This window comes from Elephantulus edwardii, unplaced genomic scaffold (assembly GCF_000299155.1).
Source record: "Elephantulus edwardii isolate Elephantulus edwardi_28Jun2011 unplaced genomic scaffold, EleEdw1.0 scaffold00021, whole genome shotgun sequence".
NCBI lineage: Eukaryota > Metazoa > Chordata > Mammalia > Macroscelidea > Macroscelididae > Elephantulus > Elephantulus edwardii.
The window spans coordinates 18863786-18884169 of NW_006399771.1; the positions used below are offsets into that span (position 1 = coordinate 18863786).

Consider the following 20384-nt stretch of genomic DNA (forward strand, 5'->3'; position numbering starts at 1 on the left):
GCTCTAATGCAATACTCAGAGTCCCATCTGACATCCATCTTGGTCTCTTCTTCTTCTGCAGCCTTTGTAATGATCTTTTGCATTCTTCATGGACGATTTTCTTGATATCCTCCCAGAGCTCATTTGGTCTACGCTCATTGGTGCTCAAGGCTTCAAACCTGTTCCTGAGATGGTTTTGAAAGTCGAGTGGGACAGACTTTAAGTCAAATCTTGGTTCCCATGGACTTGATTTAATTTTCCTCAACTTAATCTTGAACTTGCATATGAGTAGTTGGTGGTCTGTCCCACAATCAGCACCTGACCTGGTTTTCACAGCTGATATTGAGCTTCTCCAGCGAGTCTTTCCACAAATGTAATCTATTTGATTCCTATGCATACCATCAGGTGTGATCCATGTATATAGTCTGCGTTCATGTCTCTTATAAAAGGCATTTTCAATGAATAAATCATTGAATGTGCAGGACTCTATCATTCTATTCCCAGCCTCATTTCTCTCTGAGCCCGTGTTTTCCAGCTACTGATCCTTCTTCCCTGTTCTTACATTTTGGAAGGCCTCAAAATCTCATCCACGAAAGTTGTACTAAATGCAGAAGAGAGAACCAAGATTTAGGCGACAGGACTATTGAAGATAATTGGGACATGAGTTTTGTGACTGAGGAATTCGTCGATTCCTCAGAATTTGAGAGAGTTCTGTGATCTATGAGGGAAAAAGAGGGTTGGAGTCAGACCAGTGTGTTACCAAAATGGGCCACTGATACAGAATGTTCTGGTTATATTCCAGATCTGAACTCTACCTTTAGCCAACCAAACCAGCATCTCTTAGAGAAAACAAGACAGGAATCTGGATTTTTCATAAGTTCCTGGTATGACTTTTTTGCACACTGAATAAAATCTTGATTTTAAAAAAATAGCCAGACTTCTGAATAGGAATTTTAATGCACTGTGTAGTTACCGTTTGCGTTACTCATCATTCCTTTTTGTAGATTCAGGTTTCCATCTGATGTAATTTTCTTCTGCTTATTGAGTTTCCTTCACGTTTCTGCGAGTGCAAGTCTACCAGTGATGAATCCTTTCCCTTTTGTGTGTCTGAAAGCATCACTTGGCTTTTGTTTTTGAAAGGTATTTAACTGAGCAAAGGATTGCAGATTGGCAGGTTGTTTTTAGATAACCTTACCTTAAAGAAGTTGTCCCACTGTCTTCTAACTTGTAAGAGACCTTCTTTAGTCAAGTCTAGTTGCTCATAAGACTTTCTCTTTAAATCTAGTTTCGAACATTTTAACTCTTATGCTTTGCTTGAGGACCTCTGGTGGCCTAGTCTGGAGGGAGTTACCCAAAGGCAGCTCCTCTCTGACAGTTTGAATCCACAGGCTCCTCCATGGGAGAAAGATGGGCAGTCTTCTCTATGCAGTTTATACTCTGAAAACCTGCAAGAGAGTCAGCCATGAGTTAGTTCTGATCTGTGACTTTTGAGCAATGAGTTTTGAGATCATACAGTTCATGTTCCTTATACTTGAGTTGGTTGAGCTTCCTGGCCTTATGAAATTAACTTGTCATTATATTTGGCTAATTTTAATTACTATCTCTTAGTTTAGTTTCTTGCTCCCCTTCCCCTCATCCCTCTCACTCTCCTGTGTTTAGAGAACTCCAGTGGGACATAGATTTAGCTGCTTGAAGTTATCTGCCAGTTCACCGATGAACTATGTTTATTTTTTTCTTTGGTTCATTTTGGATGGTTTCTATTGCTGTGTCTTCAAGTTCACTATTCTTCTGCATTTAGTAGTAATGTTTAGTACAGTTGTGCACTACGCTCGAAGCACTCCGGGCCTGTCTGGCAGCACCAGTGTCCTTGGCATTGGCAGAGCAGCCTCGGCAGGTGCTGGTCCATACCAGGAGTGAAGGTCCCATGGCTGCGGGGCTGCTGGTGATTGAAACCAAGAGGATGGGAAAGTCAAGTCTCCTGCTCTCCACCGATTTGTTCACTGTGGTCATTTGGGTTATATTTTACTACCTCTTTATGTACCTGTTATTTTCTAATTGTATGATAAGCTTTGTGAATTATATGTTTTTAAACTGGATATTTCTATATTCCTAACTATGTTCTTGAGTTTAAACTTTGATAGACAGTCATAGCATTTAGTCAGGTACATTCTCCCCAGTACTAAGGCAATACCTTTTCAAGCATTCTAGCCATTGCCCCTGAATCAAGAGGTCTGTCCACTCTGGGTGTTAGGGGCAAGCACCATTTCCCAGCCCTGTATGCGCTGTGAACACTTCTCCCACTAATACTTTTGATTGATTGCTTCCCTGGGCTGTTAGTATCCTCACATGTGTCAGCCCTCCACTCAGGACGCAAGGGGGCGCTCTGTACACCTTCAGTATTCTCTCTGCATAGCTCTTAACCTGTCCTGTATCCTTTACTGCAACCTCCAGCTGCCTTGATTTTCCCGGAATCCCAGATTTGCTGCCTCAATCTCTGGACCTTGACAAGGTCCCTACATATGAACTTGAACTTGGAAACATTTCCAGGCAGGAAGCAGGGTTGGCCATAGAGCTCATCTCATTTGATTTCTTTCTCATGAATCACTGTCCTCCTTTGCATGACGCTGAGTGCCTTGAGAGTTGTTGCTTTAGATATTTAGTCCTGTTTCCTTTTTGTTTTAGCAAGAACGATAAATATGAACCTTGTTGGCTATCTTTGACCCATTGGCCTTTTAAATCTATAAATCCTCAATATTTCCTAAAATAACATTAGGCTTTTGTTATAAGAGTTATAACAATTTCTTCCTTTACATTTTAAAGTAATATTAATGTGAAAATAGAGTTGTACTGCTAACCTAAAGGTAGCCTGTTCGAATCCACCGAAAGCCCACTGGAGGGTCAGCTATGAGTGGTTCTGCCCCTCTGTCAGTGGGTTGAATTGGGTTGAAGTGGGCCTTTGATTTTATTAAGCCAGTTTTGAATTTAAAATGTCTATGCCTTGGGCTTGTTTTTAAAACACAAAATACACACAAATGGACGTGGTAGCAGTGCCAGGTGTGGTGCACCAGAGTCAGCTGCTTGATTCTCTAGGAAAAGTTGTGTTTTGACTTGGCACTGACTTCTTTAAGCATAGGCTGTTCCTCTGTCATCTAGTCTATTATTCTCTGTGTTCTGCAGTATCTTGGCCATGGTGTTTCTGCTAACCTTACTCCTTTGGCCACTTAGTAACTGAGCCTCTAATTGCAGGAGAGAGAAATAATAAGATGTCATAAATAGACGTCCATATAGTCACTGCCTTAGAGCTTTGGCATATGGCATGAGAGACTGATCTCCATTAACCTTGAAAGTGAATCTCAAAATACCAGTGTCGGTTTGAGCATGGTTGAGCTTTCTTTTGATAAAACCCTGCCCAAACAGAGCATCTCAAATGTCAGGTCCATTCCATCTTGGACTGAAGAACATCTTGCTCTATTTTTTGTTGTAGTACAGATAATTTCAATGTGTGGGTAGATAGACACTCAAAAACTCACTGCTGTCAAGTCAGTTGTGACTATTAGCAAGTCTCCACCAGGTATCCAAGTCTTACCAAGAGGAGATTGCACATTTTTTGCCTGAAGATGCTGGTGGATTTGAACCAGCCTTTTGATGAACAGTGCAACATGCTATGGACTACACTGAGGGCTCTGCAGACGACTCATTTTCAATTTATGTAGTCATTCACTAACTTAGAGAAAAGTATGCATTGAAAGAAATTGGAGTTTGAGACAAGGCTTATAATTTTTTCAGTTTTTTATTTCTAGGATAACTCCATTACAATCATAAGTTCAAGACCGTGTTTAGAAAGGTTAAAATTACACTGACGTATAGCTGTGTGATACCACCTCCAATTCTCTCATTTATGTAGATGAAGAACTAGTGGATGCATCTGCCTTATCAGCACCAAAAAGAGACACACACGGCCAGAATCCAGTTTGTGCAAAACAGAGGCTGGCTAGACATAGTTCCTTTAATACAATTCAGACCTCTGAGAAGATCAAGAGGAAAGTGAGCTCAGAACCCAGCAGCCCTTACAGAGAAGAACAAGGTATCCGTCCTTGCTTTCTTTTTTTTTGTTTTGTTTTTTTTTCCCATAATTATATTTTATTAATTTTCATAAACATTTACAGAGATTTTGGGTTTCCATTCATTCATTGTTGCACTATTCTCTCTACCCTCCTCCCAGTTTGTTCTTGTCCAAATGCCACAGTGCTTGTCAAAGCCAGTTCTGATTAATCTTCTTTGTCAGTGTGTCCTTTGCCATTCCCTATCACTCCTCCCTGAGAGAGACTTCACCCTGAGTCATAAGGAAAAGGGGATGGTGTATTCTCTTAGCTACTTCCTGCTGAAAAGGGACGCTGTGGGTTTCAGGGTGAAGCTCTTCTCTCACTACTCTAAAGGGCCCCTTTGGCAGTAGGAAACACATAGACTATTATGGAGGTTGATTTTTGGAATTTAGATGCACTCTTATTGATTGTGCTTGGCCGTATATGTTCATATCCTTGAAGATGTATCATGGGGGTGTTGCAAGCTAGAAGACACAAATTTGACTAACAAGTTATAAGTACATGAGTCAAAAATTATGGAAAAGTAAAAGAAAAGATTTTTTCATTGTTTTAAAAACCCTCCCCCAGGTCCCCTCCACCATGTAGCCCTCGCTCTAGACTCCTGTGATGACAGAAATACCTAGTTATATATCTCTTTTAAACAGTTTTCTCCCTCCTCTGTTTCAGTGCAGTATACATTATTGAACCCATCTTACTCAGTCTCTCCCCAACCCCAAGGACAGTCCCATTCTACAACAGTGGCATCATGTAATATTTGTCCTTTTGTGACTGAGATATTTCACTCAGCATAATGTTCTCCAGAGTCAACCATTTTGAATAATATTGCATGAGTTCCTTGTTTTTTAATGCAGCATAGTATTCCATTGTGCGAATATACCACAGCTTCTCTAGCCATTCGTTTGTTGATGGGCACATAGGTTGTTTCCAACTCCTTGCTATTGTGAACAAAGCTGCAATAAACATGGGTGTGCATATATCTGCTTGGATGTCAGCTATGGTCTCTTCAGGGTATATTCCCAGTAGTGGAATTGCTGGGTCAAATGGTATCTCTATTTGCAACTTTTTGAGAAAGCGCCATACTGCTTTCCACAGGGGTTGCACCATTTTACACTCCCACCAACAGTGAATCAGGGTTCCAGTTTCTCCACAACCTCGCCAGCATTTGTTGCTTGCTGTTCTGTTAAATTTTGCTATTTTGACTGGGGTGAGATGATATCTCATAGTTGTTTTAATTTGCATCTCTCTTAGGGCTAGGGATTTTGAGCATTTCTTCATGTGCTTGTTAGCCATCTGAATGTCGTCTTCGGTGAAGTGCCTGTTCATATCCTGTGCCCATTTTTCTACTGGATTATTTACCTTTATCTTGTTGTGGTGCTCAAGTATTTCATAAATTCTGGATATAAGTCCCTTATCTGATATGTTATTACCGAATACTTTTTCCCAGTCAGTGGCTTCCCTTTTTACCCTACTGGAGAAGTTTTTGGATGTGCATAGGGATTTGAGTCTTAGAAGATCCCATTCATCTATGTTATCTTCTCCTGGTTGTAGGTCGTCCTTGCTTTCTTAACCCGTGGGATCAGTCCATCACAGGGTAGCTGTAGACTAACCTGTGTACTGGCATTTTAAAATTAGCTGGCTCCCTAGGCTTTTATGTTCTGTTTCCCGTCGTCACTGTTTCACTTTCCTGAGGTGAAACGATTATTGGGAGCAAAAGAAACGCTAAGCTTACTGTGTATGAACATGACTCCATTGCTGGAAATGGATCCTAATCAGCCTAAGAGATCAGATCAGATAATTCATTGTGGCTGACCTATTCACCGAGCCTCAGAAAGTAATCAAACTTAGAAAGTATCATTTGTTTTCTTCGTGTGTGTGTGTGTGTGTGTGTGTGTGTGTAGTTATTCTTGATGAGACCTAAATTCACCATGAACTGCTAGCTTCTTAAAAATTCTGTCATGCACTCAAAACCAGAACAGGATTTGAGATTGTCTTATAATCCTTGAGCTGTGAATAATGAATTCTATAGAGTTTAATTTGATGTATACAGGTCTCTTGCTGTATTTTTCTCAACCTCCCTTTGTTCTTTCAGGATCTTGTGGTCGCTCCTTAGAAATTGCACGTCTGGCAGATGTCTACAAGCACCAGATAGAAGAAAATTCACAGTAAGTAAGGTTTAAAATTCAGATGTTCTTTTCTGTTGCCTATATTAGCTTGGAGCAGTAGAATCGGCACACAGCAAAACAGAAAGTTCAGTAGTCTTGCTCGTACATCAGTCATTTGTCATTTGTTCAGTTTTTTTATCAGTTTCCCGTCATGCCCAGCCCTGTCCATAAGAAGCCTCAGAGAAACAGAAAACTGTGACCAATTTATGCCCCAGAGCATTACAGCTTATGAAGAGGGAGTAGCCAAAAATTAAACATGCTTAGAAAAGACAGTTCATCACTGACATGCCATTAAGAAATGATGCAAGACGGGCCCATGGATCATTCACCATCCTGTCTCTTCCAAGAGTTTTTATGTGTATTAACTCATCCAGTTATAACTAATTCTTTGAAGTTGATGTTTCTATTCTCATGTTCAAAGTTATACTCCAGTAAATGAGAGACCTGGATTCAAATCTAGACCATCTGGTTGAGAACATGGGCCGTGCCCTACATGGGCCTTTGGGGAGGCCTTGCTTCACCCCTTTACAGCTAGGAGGCCTTAGGCAGGTTGTCTTCTGTTCTTTGGCTTTCAGAGTTGTATTCATTACTGAAGCAGAGTGCCACATCTTCTCTCCCACAGAGTGATTCGTGGGTCTTAACTACCAATCTTATGCTTAGCAGCCCAGCATGTAAGCACTGTGCCAACAGTATAAAATCATTCCAATAACAAACAGCAGTCGACAGATGCCATAGACGGGGCACCAACCCATTTTTACTTTCTGTGTGCTAGAACAAAGCTGCCCAGTCAGTCCATCATCCTCCTGATAGTCTCCAACATCTTCAGGTCCATTGTCACAGCTCTTATGCTATTTAATCTCATCAGGGGTCTCCCTCACCCCTGCTATCCCTGTCCTTCACCAAACACTCTCCACCTGATGCCATGTCCAAAGCGAGCAGTTGGGCAGTGCTGTATTGTAATCTGTCAGATTTCCGTTGACTTGTTTTCTTCTTAATCTGTAAACTCCACTAAAATTTATACCATGTGAGTGATCGCACTGGTGTCTGAGGTACCAGTGTCCCAGCATCCTAGCAACACACAGCCAACAGAATACCATAGATGGGTGGTAGATAGTAATAATATCTGAATGTCTACTAGGGAAGAAAGACTTTAATGATCTGCCCCTTTACAAATTACAGCCTAGGGAAACCAATGGCTAGTTCTAATCTGTCACATGGAGTCACTGTTAGAACTGATTCACCAGTACCTAACAACAAATTCCCAAAGAGCCAGTGTTCAGTCCAACCTGAGATCACCCAAAAGTTCTTCCCATCTGAGCCCTAAAAATTCATCCAGGTTATACCTAGCCTGTATTGGTCTTGGCTAACACGTGTTCAAGAGTGTAATCCTAACTGTCTCTGGTTCTCCTCAGGGGCTGGTAGAATGTGATAACTCCTTGGCCTTCATTACTCTTCTTCATATTACAGGAGGAAAGGTTTTGCCAGTAAGAAAATGGTACCTCCCTCAAACAGCTTGGACCCTGTTCTTCCTTCCCCTGCCCATCCTGTGGGCTCCGAATATCCTGCTAATCCATTAGCACAGCAAGTGTTTTCTCTTCCTCAAGTGGATATGCCAGCATTCCCCACGCCTTGTGGTCTGAATGGACAGGTAGGAGTCTCGCTCACTCCGGCCACCTCAGACATGGAGAACCTGAAACCAGCCGTGCTGGCCGGTCAGCCCTTGGTGTGTGTGCCCTCCACCTCATTATTCATGCTGTACGGTAGGCTTCAGGAAGGTCTTCCCTCGGGGCCAGGCTCCGAGAAGGACGGGAGAAGCACAGAAGTCTCCACAGCAGAACCATCGTCTGCACCTTCAGCTCAGAAGCGTGCCAGTGAGGAGAGGAGGGCTCAAAAGGAGGAAGAGCCAGTCAGTAAAAGACAACGTATGGAATATGAAGATGGACCCTTATCCCTTGTTGTGCCCAAGGTAAGGCAGTGCATGTGTGTATGTCTGGGGACCTCCCATTAACCCAGAAACCTCTTCCTAAAGAAGTCACACAAATGTAATAAGGCGCTGGGTCTGCAGTTTTGGGACTATTCACGTTACCTCTGTAGGTAGGCACTGGGCTGGGGGGGAAGGGGCAGAAGGACGTGCAATAAAAAACAAAACTTGGCATAGTAACACCGTAACAAAAATGAGGGATTTTTAGCAAAGTAGCTCAGTGCCATAATCAATAGGACATTGCACTGCTAACCCAAAGGCCTCCTCTTTGGTGGTCCACCAGCATCCCCAAGGGAGAAAGATGGGCCGTGTCCTCTCATGCATTATATAGACTTGGAAACGTACTGGAGAGTCAGCTGTGAGATAGTTCTGACTTGATGGCAGAGAGTGAGCATGCTAATATATCTAAAACTGAATGTCATATGGACGAAGAAGGCTTACCCATAATCCCACCATACAGCAGCAATCCTTCTTAACATGTTTGCACATTTCTATCTCACTCCCCCATGGAAAACAAGCTGAGAATGCTGACATCATTACCTTAATCTGCGATGCAGCTGAGTTCCAGACTCGAGAATGTGGGTGCCGGCCAGCTTTCACTGCCTTAGCTCGACCGGGTTTCATCACTGCTCAGTAATTCTATTTCCTTAGCAGTAAAAGCAGCAGAAGAAAAGCATGAGCTATCCACATCTCCTGCTTAGTCGTCATTTGGAGGTTAATGAGATATGACCAGTAAAACTCAGAAAGAGGCACCATCGTCGTAATAGCAGTCTGGAGAGGGTCAGCTAGACACACTTTATAGACATCACTCCATTCATCAAGAACCTTTCCCACCACTCCTTTCTCTTGCCAGAATGAGTTCTTCTGATGGCGCAGAGCCCGCTGTGGCAGGATAAAAAGTGAAACATTACCTGGTATACATCTTAGACCATCCCAGGGTTAGTCCAGCCTTGCAGTTTTACGGCGGCGGTGTGGTTGTTGTTGATGTTGTGTGCCATTCCATCAATTCCAACTCGTAACAGCCGTACAGAGCGGAGTACAGCTGCCCCATACGGTTCCTCAGCTGTATTCTTAATGGGAGTAGTGACAAGCCTTTTCTCTCAGGAAGCAGCTGTGATTTGAAACTGTTGACCTTTCACTTAGCAGCCCAGTGCTTTAATCATTGAGGTGGCATTTCTGTAAGGCCCCAAAAGACTATGGCACCAACATGTGTTTTGAATTATCAGTTAAAAGGAAGTATTTCATAATCTTATTTATATAAAATGTCTAACAGTAGGTAAATGTATATAGAACAAGGTCTGTTAATGGTTGTTCCAGGGCAGGAGGGGGGGTGGTGAAGAATAGGATAGTCATTGCTTAAGGACCACAGAGCATCTGTTAGGGAGATAGGAGAGTCTGTAAATGGGCAGCACTAATGCTTAAACAACATGACGAACATAATTGATGTCGCTCTGTTGGACACACAAATATTGCTGACATACACCGTCTTCAAAAATGTGTTTTATAGTCTAAACACCACAGCCAGTTTTCCATTATTAAAATCTTCAGCGTTTTATACTCAAGAGTCTCAAGTGTACGGTTTCCTGTGACTGTTTCATTTTCAGGCTAAACCTATAAATGTTATTGAAAGCACTGACATGCATAAATCAGTGTGACACACAGCTGTGTTTTAATTTTTTGTTGTCATTGATAGTTTAGTTATTTTGGGAAAGCTGTTAAGATTTACTCCCTGAGTTTTCCCTTGCTCTTCTGGTTCTGACTTGGTTGTACTGACAGAAAACTACAGATGTCACAGAAAGTGCCTCTCGGAAGACTATCAACACGGAATCCGTGCCCCACGAAGATGTCTGTGTGAATGGCCAGCTCACTGCTGCAAAGGAGGTTTCAAGAAAACCTACAGTGAACGGCTTCGTCTATCCTGAGTGGGGATATCCTTCCAAAAAAGCAGAGATTGAGAAGTCTTCTCAAGAAAATGAAAGCACCAAAGAGCCCCCTCTTCTTCAGTATCTTTACGTGCAGTCACCAGCTGGTAAGGGGGGGCCTCTTGTCCCAGGGCCCCTGGTGGGATTTGTATTAGAAATTGGATTTTCTTCCTAAATAAGTTTTGCTGCTGTCTTTTTTTTTTATTTCTTTTTAAAATTTATTTTCGTTTTATATTGATTTGCATACAAAAGTCCTGTACTTTGTTTTGTTTATATACATTGTGTTTCATGCATTCCTCCATTCACATTATTTCACAATATCATTCCCATACTTTGTTATTTTATTAAATGAATAACCATGCCCACCATTACCCTACCTTTTCAGGTCCCCACTGGATCTTTCCTAATTCCTTCACCTTTTCACTCTGTCCACCAAACTCTGGAACCTCGAGATTTTCTTTCTTCCCCACCCTAAGGCTCCCTCCACCCTCCCCTTCCCCCTTTGGACTTTGGTATACATCTTACTAGTAATCCTATTTTTATAGTAATGGTTTTATGCAGTATTTGTCCTTATGAGACTGAGTTAGTTCCCTCAGCATAATGCTCTCATGTTACATAGCAGTTTCAAAATCATTGCTCCTGAGTGCTGCATAGTCTTCTATTGTGTGAAAGTACCACAGTTTCTCAATCCATTTGTTTGTTGATGGACATTTTGGCTGTTTCTTTTTTTTCTTGCTTTTGTGAATGCTGCTGCTATGAACATTGGTGTACAAATCTCCATTTGTGTCTTTGGTTCTGTTTTCCTCAGGGTATATTCCTAGCAGTGTCATATGGAATTTTTAGCTGGGTCATATGGAATTTCTATGGTCAGCTTTTTGAGAAAACAGCAAACTGCCTTCCAGAGTGGTTGTACCATTTTATAGTCCCACCGACAGTGTATCAGAGTCCCAATATCTCGATATCCTCTCATTTATTGCTTGCTGTCCTATTATACTTTGACACTGCTACAGGCATGAGATATCATTATTTTATTTGCATATTTCTTATTGCCAGTAATTTTGAGCATCTCTTCATGTGTACTTTGGCCATCCGAATGTTTTCTTTGAAAAGTCTTTCCATGTCTCTTGTTCCCAGTTTTGTAATTGTGTTATCAGCCTTTTTCTTGTGAAGGCCCTATAGGATTCTTTAAACTTTTGTTATGAGCTCCTCGTCTGAGATGACATTGCCAAGGGGTTTTTCCCCAGCCAGCAGGTTTTCTTTTTGCACTATTGGAAAAAGTTTTTGATGAACATAGGGACTTAATCTTTAGGAGATCCCATTGATCGATGTTAATTGAGGGAAAGTTTGCTTTCACTCCATCACCCATACATATTTTGTTTTATAACACTGTAGTTAAAGTTATAATCCATACATACACATTTTTAGAATATTAATACAATAGACTAATATAATTCATTCCATTTTCTGATAAATATATTTTTTGGTGTCTTTCCCTTAAATTTTCTCCTATCGCCTGACTTACTACCTCTGTAATTTTTTTCATAGTCCTTTGTTTTCTCCATCCATAAAATGAAAGTGAAGCCTTCTTTTAAGGAGCATTCTGATCCCTTGAAAATCAAGTCCAAGTGATCACTATGGTCAAGGACTATCCCTAAAATAAGAACACTTGAGATTCAAAACTCCCTTCTTATCAGCTATAACTTAAGACATTCAACCATTCTCATAGGGCTAATAATGGTACCTACCTCATAGATTTGCTTTGAAAATTAGAATGGTTCTTAAAACTTAGTACTTATTAATAAGTATCAGTAGTTATGTTTTTTTAATTAAAGCTGAAATACATTGTTGTTTTTGGATGCTATTGAGTCCAGTACTACTCATAGTGAACCTCTGAACAAAAGATCTGAATCCTGTTCTAGCCTCTGCCATCCTCACACTTCCTGACACACAAGAGCCCATTGCTGCAGTCACCATGTCAATGCACCTGGTCGAAGGTCTTCTTTTCCTTCATCGAACCTCCACTCTTCCCAAAATCATGTCCTTCTACAAGGAATAGCCCCTCCTAGCAACATGTCCAAAGTATGTGAGACGAAGCCTCATCATTTCTACCTCCGAAGAGCACTCTTCTGTCTGTACTCTCTCCAAGACATATCTGTTTGATCTTTTGACCGCCTATGGGATATTCAGTGCTTTTCTCCAACATCACTACTCAAAGGCATCAATTCTTCTTCTGTCGTCCTAATTTGCAAGATTTATAAAGTATATCTGAACCCCCTGTAGATGCTACGATACATACTGATTTTCTTCAATTTCCTATTGACTTAAATGTCTTTAACAGACCAGGTTAGATGTGTATTATTATTATTCATTTATCTAGAAAATATTCTTTACCTCTCTAACAGATATTTTTGTGTTTTTACTCTAAACATGATGCTCAACATTGAGAATATACTGATGAACAAAAAACCACACCCATGTTGAATGAAAATTACAATCCAGCACAGAGGTGTACCCATAGGCTGTCTAGGAAAACCTTGATTCCTTCTAGAATGTTAACAAATGCACAGAATTGAATACATTGGTTTATGAAGGAAGTAAACCATACTGAAATGCAATTGTAAATTATTTTTAAAATTCTTTATAATAAAACTATATGACAGCAAATACTAGCATTTCAAAAGTCTAATGGACTCACTGTATTAAGAAATCTGCCATAGTTACAGTATGAACATATCTGTACTTGTTCCTAGTGGCAAAGTTATATTTGTTATCTGTGATCATAGCTGAAGCAGTTAGCACAAATAAAGATAACACTTTCCTATTTATCATCACTTTGGTTTAGCTGAATAACAGTTGATTATAAAGACTATGACTTGAATTAGGAACATGGTAGTCTTACTGATAGCTAGAACTTTGGAGAGGTCCCTCACAACAGACTTTGGTAGTGGTATACATCTCCATATTTCCTGGATGCTGGTAGCAAGGGTATTGATTAGGGATACAAGCAGATGAAATCATTGACAATTTCAGTCTTCTCTCCATCTATCATGATGTTGCCCATTAGCCTAATGGTGAGAATTTTTGTTTTTTTGATGGTGAGGTGTAATTCATATTGAAAACTGCAGTCCTTGATCCTCTGCAGCAATCACCTCAAGTGCTCCTCGATTTCAGCAAAGTTGTGTCATCTGAATAATACAGGTTGTTGATGAGGCCACCTCCAATTCTTATGCCACTTTTGTTCATTAAGTCCAACTTTACTGGTAATTTACATACCATACAGATTGAATGGGTATGGAAAAAGGATACAACCTTGATGCATGCTTTTCTCAATTTCACACCATGTAGTGTTCTCTTGCTCTGTTCAGAGAATAGCTTCTTGTTTAGGTATATATTTTATATATTTAGGTATATATATAGTAAGCATAATTAAGTCTTCTGGAATTACATTTTTCTCAGTGTTTCTCAGTAGTTTGTGACAATTGACACAGTAATATGGCTTTGTATGGTCAATAAAACAAAAATAGATAATCTTCTGGTATTTGTTACTTTCAGACAGGATTCATATGACATCAGCAGTGATAGCCCTGGTGCCATGGCCTCTTTTAAACCCAGGCTTATCTGAACCATGGACTAGATCAGGTGTACCTTAGTCTCTAGACTGACATCATTGCTCTTTAGCTCTCTGGAAAGGACACTGACAGCAGATTTTCCTAATGCAATTTGTCTTTTGATTTCCTGACTACTGGTGCCGAGAGTATTGATAGTAGAACCATGCAAGCTGAAATTGTTAACAACTTCAAACTCTTCTCCATCTATTATGGTACTACCAGTTGGCCCAGTGGTAAGAATCTTTGTCTTCTTGATGCTGAGCTTCAATCCATATTGAAGACTATAGTCCTTGACCTTCTGTAGCAAATGCTTCAGGTCCTCCTCAGTTTCTGCAAGGTTGTGTCATCTGCATAATGCAGGTTGTTGATGATTCTTCCTCCAATCCTGATGCCACAGTCCTCCTAAAGTCCATCCTCCCAAATGATCTGTTCCACATGTAGATTGAAAATGTATGGAGACAGGACACATCCCTTACATACTTATTTTCTGATTTTGAAACATGCAGTGTGTTCCCTTGCTTAATTCTGACATCTGCTTTCTGGTCCAAGTATAGGTTTTGCCTGAGCACAGTCAAGTGTTCAGGGATTCCCATTCTTCTCAAGGTTAGCCACAACTTGTTGTGATCCACACAGTTGAATACCTTTATAAAGTCAACAAAACAAAGAGACATTTCTCTGATACTCTCCTTTCAGCCAAGATCCATCTGACATTGGCTATATAGTCCCTAGTGCCACAGCCTCTTCTAAACCTAGCTGTATTTCTGTCAATGAACTCTTCCTGTTATTTTTGGATAATCTTCAGGATTTTGCTTGCATATTATATTAGTAATATTGTTCTGCAATTTCCACACTCTTTCAGCTCACCTGTTTTTGGAACGGGAATTAATATGGACCTCCTCTAAGTGAGTTGGCCAGGCAGTTGTCCTCTAGATTTCCTAGTACAACCCGGAAGCACTTTCAGGGCAGCATCTATTTGTTAAAATATGTCAATTAGTATTCCATCTATTCCTGGGGCCTTGGTTTTTTGCCAGTTTCTTCAGAGCAGCTGGAACTTCTCCTTCATCACTATTGCCTGTTGATCTTATGCTATTTCGTGAAATTCTTTTTGATTCAGTGACTTTTGATGCTTCCTGGATCATTCAATATTCTGCCCTTAGCATCCTTAAGTATTACAACTTGAGGCTTGAATTTGTTCTTCAGTTCCTTTAGTTTAAGGAATGCCAAATAAGTTCATTCCTTTTGATTTTCTGACTCCATCTCTCTGCGCATTTCATTATAATACTTCACTTTGTCTTCCTGAGCTGCCCTTTGAAATCTTTTGTTCAGCTCCTTCACTTCTGATGTCTTCCCTTTGCTTTAGCTTCTCGACACTCTGGTATAATATTTAGAGTCTCTGAATCTTTCTGACATCCATCTTGTTCTCTTCTTCATCCTCTATCTTTTGCATTCTAACAATCTTTTGCATTCTTCATGTGTAATATTCTTGATATCCTCCCACAGCTCATCTAGTCTTCTCTCATTTGTTAGCAAAGCCTCAAACCTGTTTTTGAGATAATTCTTAAATACAGGTGGGATAGACTCCATGTCAAATTTGGGCTCTTGGTGGATAAATACATAAAATGTGGTAATAATAACTATATAATATTGTTAAGTACTATTAAATTGAAAGTGACTCATAGCTGGCCTTCCAGTGGGTTTTCACGGGTTATAAATCGCACAGGTGGAGACTGCCCATATTTCTCCCTCAGAGCAGTTGGTGGGCTCGAACTGCCTGCCTTTGGTTTGGCAGCACAGCTCTACCCACATGATTGCCAGAGTACCCTAATTCAGTGTTGTTCGATCATGTTCAAAGAGAAATTCAGTCTTAATGCATGCTACATTATAATGAACCTCATAAAGAGATACCAAATAAATCAGATACCAAAGGATAGATGTTGTACAATCCCACTCTGGATATGAATATCCAGAATGGACAAATGCAGAGACACCAGTTTAGTGACTGCCAAGGGCACATGGGAAGAAGTGATGGGAGGGTATCACTGAAAAGCTATTGAGTTTCTTTTAAGGTTGATGAAAACATTTGGAAACACTGGTAATGGTTGTATCATAATTAATACCATTGAACTGTACACTTGAAAATGGTTGAAATGGAAACTGTTACATATATTCCACTACATTAAAAAGCAGACCCTCTCACAGAGGAAATAAGCACCAAATTAGGACACAGATAATGAAATTCTCACCATGACTAGTCTTTCTCGTTTAAGAGAATGTCATGTTATTTTCAGGAATGCTGAGAGTTTGGGAAATCATCCCAAATAACTCATGAGATGTGAGAGAAATTGGAAGAATCTGTTCTCAAAATCAATGTATTAGAATTTTGTAAACAAACTAATATTTAAAAAAATTTAAAATTAGAAAGAAAAAGAAGTTATTGGCATTATGAAAAAAAAAGAAGAGGCGTGGGGCTCAGAGGCCATGTCCAAGGGGTTTGATCATTTGTTGTTTATCATGGACTCTCATTTGACAGTCCAGGAGCGATGTGAGCTTGAACTGTATAATGTTTGTCTTCATCTTACCATTTCCACCTTGTTCTGTTTCAGGATTGAATGGCTTCAACGTGCTCGTACCTAGTGGTCAGAGCCCTCATGCCTTGGGACCATCTTCAGGCCAGCTGCCGCCCCTCAGTGTTCCCTGCATGGTCTTGCCATCTCCGACTCTGGGCCCTTTTCCAGTTCTCTATTCTTCCACAATGTCTGGGCTGGGTTCTGCTGCATCCTGCACGCTGCCAAACACAGGACCGGTGAACATGAGCTTGCCTGGCCTGGGATCTACAGCCCATCTTCTTATCAGCCCTGCGACCATGGTTAATCCAAAGTCATCAGCACTCCCCACCTCAGACCCTTTGCTCCAAGGCCAACCCTCCCTGACCCCGAATCTGGAGGTGTCACAGGCCTGCAGTGCTACCCAGCCTGGATCACCTGTTTATGTGGGACACCCAGCCCCAGCAGTGAAGTTACAACAGGTGAGCCCTGCCATTCACTTCAGTTTGGCAAATGAAGGCTGCCGGCTCTCGTGATGGGGTTCACTAGCATCTATTGAGTTTTTGTTTTAACTGGAGGCTATGTGCCAGCCTCTGCCAACTGGCAGCATAGACCCATGGGTACCTGCTTATTTTATAAAGCACCAAGACATAGAACAGGACAGCTTATGCTTTCAGAAAAACAAATTTTAAAGTCATCATTTTGTTTCTTGGAATTCGAGTGCACATATTCTAGAAAAAATTAAACAAACCCAAAATAAAAAAACCATAAAACTGAGAGAGCCAGTGAAAGGAGAAGAAAGGCCCCAACAAAGTGGACTGAAAAAATGATTGCAGCAGTGGTTTGAGCTTGAGAGAGATTGTGACAGTGACAGCATAGGGCAAGATTTTGATCTGTTGTTCATAGAGTGGCTGTGAATTATAGTCAGCTTGACAGCATGGAAAAGCAAACTCAGGCAAAGGGAGTTCTGATGCTATAGTTGCACTTCTAACCAAAGGCTGCACCACCTGCTGTCCCAAGAGAGAAAGACAAGCATTCTCCTAGTCCAGTTAGCTTTGGAAACCAGATGGCGGGTCAGCTATGACTCGATTCTGGCTTGAGAGCAATGGGTGTTTAGAGACTTTAGGCATAGAATCCTGATGGTGTAGGGCACTATGTGTTGGTCTGCTAACAGAAAGGTTGACGGTTCTAATCTATCAGCTAACCCAACAGAGACATATGAGAGACTCTCCCCCCCAAAAAGACTTACACCTTCAGAAACTCCGTAGAGCATTATCATGAGTCAGAATTGACAGGAAGGCACTGAGTAGCTATTTCAGGCATAGTTCATGTAGATTTTTTCCAATGCTGCAGAATATCCAGAGAAGAAAAACAGTTTCACGAGTTTTCATTTCTTTGGGTCAGACTCACTGCTGTAGAGTCAATTCCCAGGGTAAATTCGAACCACTGATCTTTTGGTTGGCAGGGAACCATACTATACACTTATACCATCAGAGTTCCTTATAAACTAATCATAACTATAGGAGCAATTGAAGGAAACAAGTCTTGAACTCAAATAATTTTTGTGTCAGTTGTTGTTGTTGTTGTTATGTGCCGTTGAGTCGCTTGCGACTCATAGCGACCCTATGTACAATAGCCCTAAACTCTACTCTGCCCTGTGCCAATCGCACTGTCTCCGACACTCCCATCCCAGTTATCCCAGTCACTGAATCAATCCACCTCATAGAGGGCCTTCCTCTCCTGCGCCGTCCCTCCACCCTCCCAAGCATGATGTCCCTATCCAAGGAACGGTCTCTCCTCACAACATGTCCAAAGTATGTTAGACGGAGCCTCAGAATCCTTGCCTCCAAGGAGCCACCCAGTTTAACCCTTTCCAGGACAAATCTGTTTGTTTTCCTAGCAGTCCTTGGTATTCACAATACTCTTCTCCAGCACCACAGCTCAAAGACATCAATTCTCCTTCTATCCTCCTTGGTCATTGTCCAACTCTCTGATGCATAACAAGTGATTGCGAAGACCATGGCCTGTATCAGATGCACCTTAGTCTCCAGAGAGACACCATTGCTCTTCAGTACTTTGGAGAGGTCCCTAACAGCAGACTTTCCCATGGCAATGCGCCTTTTACTTTCCTGGCTGCTGGTGCCAAGACTGTTGACTATGGAGCCAAGCAAACTAAAGCTGTGTACAGTCTCAATCTCTTCACCATCCATCCTTATGCTGCCAATTGGTCCAGTGGTGAGAATCTTTGTCTTCTTGACACTGAGCCTCAATCCATATTGTAGGCTGCAGTCCTTGACCCTCTGCAGCAGGCGCTTCATGTTCTCTTCAGTTTCAGCAAGCAGGGTTGTGTCATCCGCATAACGCAGATTGTTGATAAATCATCCACCAATCTTGAACCCACATTTCTCCTCATAGAGCCCAGCTTCCCAGATAATCTGTTCTGCATATAGGTTGAAAAGGTATGGAGATAGGATACATCCCTGGCGTACGCCCTTCCCAATTTTGAACCATGCAGGGAATGACTTTTTTTGTATCAGTAATTTCTTAAAAATGCAGTATCTAGAATGATATAATGAATACATATACTCACAAAACATACAAAAAACATATGCAGTTATATTTAACATAAATTAGTTTTGTATATGTTTTCCCAAAACTAGTTGCTTAGTAATAGCTGGTGAATCTGTTATGAATTACACATTGTTCTGAGGGATTATTTCCCATCAAAGAGAACAAGAGTTAATGTGGTCGCCAAAAATATTTCAGACAGGTTGGAACTCAGGTGTCATAGTCTGTAGCTGTTGTGCTGCTAATCACAAGGACTCAGAGCTTCAGAAGTTCTACTCCACTAGTTGCTCTTGGTGGAAGGATGGTCAGTCTATGCCTATAAGGATTTACACCCTTAGAAACCCAGAGGAGGACCACTAGAAGTCATAGTTGATTGAAGACAGCTTTGAAAGTTTACTAAATGCTGCGATAAATATGACAAGTATAATTTTTGATTCCCGGTTATGACACGCACTAATATAAGCATTGAGGTAGCAAAATCCCTACCATTTTTTACGTCACAGATAATATATAGGGAGCTCTGGTGACGGACAGAGGTTGTTGAGTCACAAACCCAAAGACCACACTCCTCTGGGCGTTTGGGTCTCCCAGCAGCAACGTGGGAAAAAGATGGGCAGTCTCCTCCACTGATTGAGAACCTGTGAAAACCTACTGGAAGGTCAGCTGTGAGTCGTTCCGGGTCAACAGTGCACAGCATACCATCTTCCTTAATTCTTACAGTATTTTAAAGAAAGCACTTTTATGATCCCCACTCTATAAAATAATTTGCCCATAGTCCCACAGCTAGGTTTGGGTGAGCCCAGACTGTAACTTCAGAAGCCATCCTTGTAGCCTCTGTTAAGCTCCCTTTCTGCACACAAAACAAATCGTTTACATTTGTGTGGGAAGGAGAGAAACTGAATGAGTGCGGTAGAAAAGCAGTGAGGCAGGAAGCCCTACACAGGTGTCAAGACAGACCGCTGACAGAACGGCATCCAGGTCAGGTTGGAAGTAATTTGACTTGACTTCCAGTTCTCCTGATTTTTATATTTGCCTCTCTTTTCAGTCACCAGCTCCATTAACTCCGAAGACAATTCGACACACACATCGGGAAACATTTTTCAAGACACCAGGCAGCCTGGGAGACCCTGGAACCAGGAAAAGACAAAGGAATCTGTCACGAAACACCACGTCGGCTCAGAGAAAACTCGAAATCCCCAGCAGTGGGGCTGACTAACCTGACGCAGAGCCAGGCGGGTGGGCGGGCGCAGACCACCGTGAGCCACCTGTGTTGCTGGTGATGCAGGAAGGCTGACTGGAAGGCAAACACACACCATCCAGTCGTCAGCGCCTCCATTCTGCTTTTCATCCTCATCATGTCTATTTTCCTCGAAGTCATTGTTACTAATTGTGCATAAGATTCCACTTTGAGTTCAGACCAATCATTGTATCACAGTGAAGGCCTTGACTGGTTCCTATAATTTGGGTTCCAGAAGCGACTTTGTGCTATAAATAGGGCTGAATTGGAGCCTTAACATT

The 20384-nt window shown here is 41.3% G+C and overlaps 1 protein-coding gene across 1 annotated transcript in view; it reads left to right on the forward strand.

The window, feature by feature from the left end:
• The window catches only part of E2F7 (E2F transcription factor 7), a 64828-nt gene extending 44746 nt beyond the window's left edge, over positions 1-20082 (forward strand). Inside the window, exons 8-13 of the mRNA XM_006882554.1 lie at positions 3884-4063; positions 6172-6244; positions 7712-8210; positions 10002-10254; positions 16359-16780; positions 19912-20082. Of these exons, the coding sequence (XP_006882616.1) occupies positions 3884-4063; positions 6172-6244; positions 7712-8210; positions 10002-10254; positions 16359-16780; positions 19912-20082 (1598 nt within the window). The remainder of the gene's footprint in view (positions 1-3883; positions 4064-6171; positions 6245-7711; positions 8211-10001; positions 10255-16358; positions 16781-19911) is intronic.
• Positions 20083-20384: the final 302 nt, after the last annotated feature.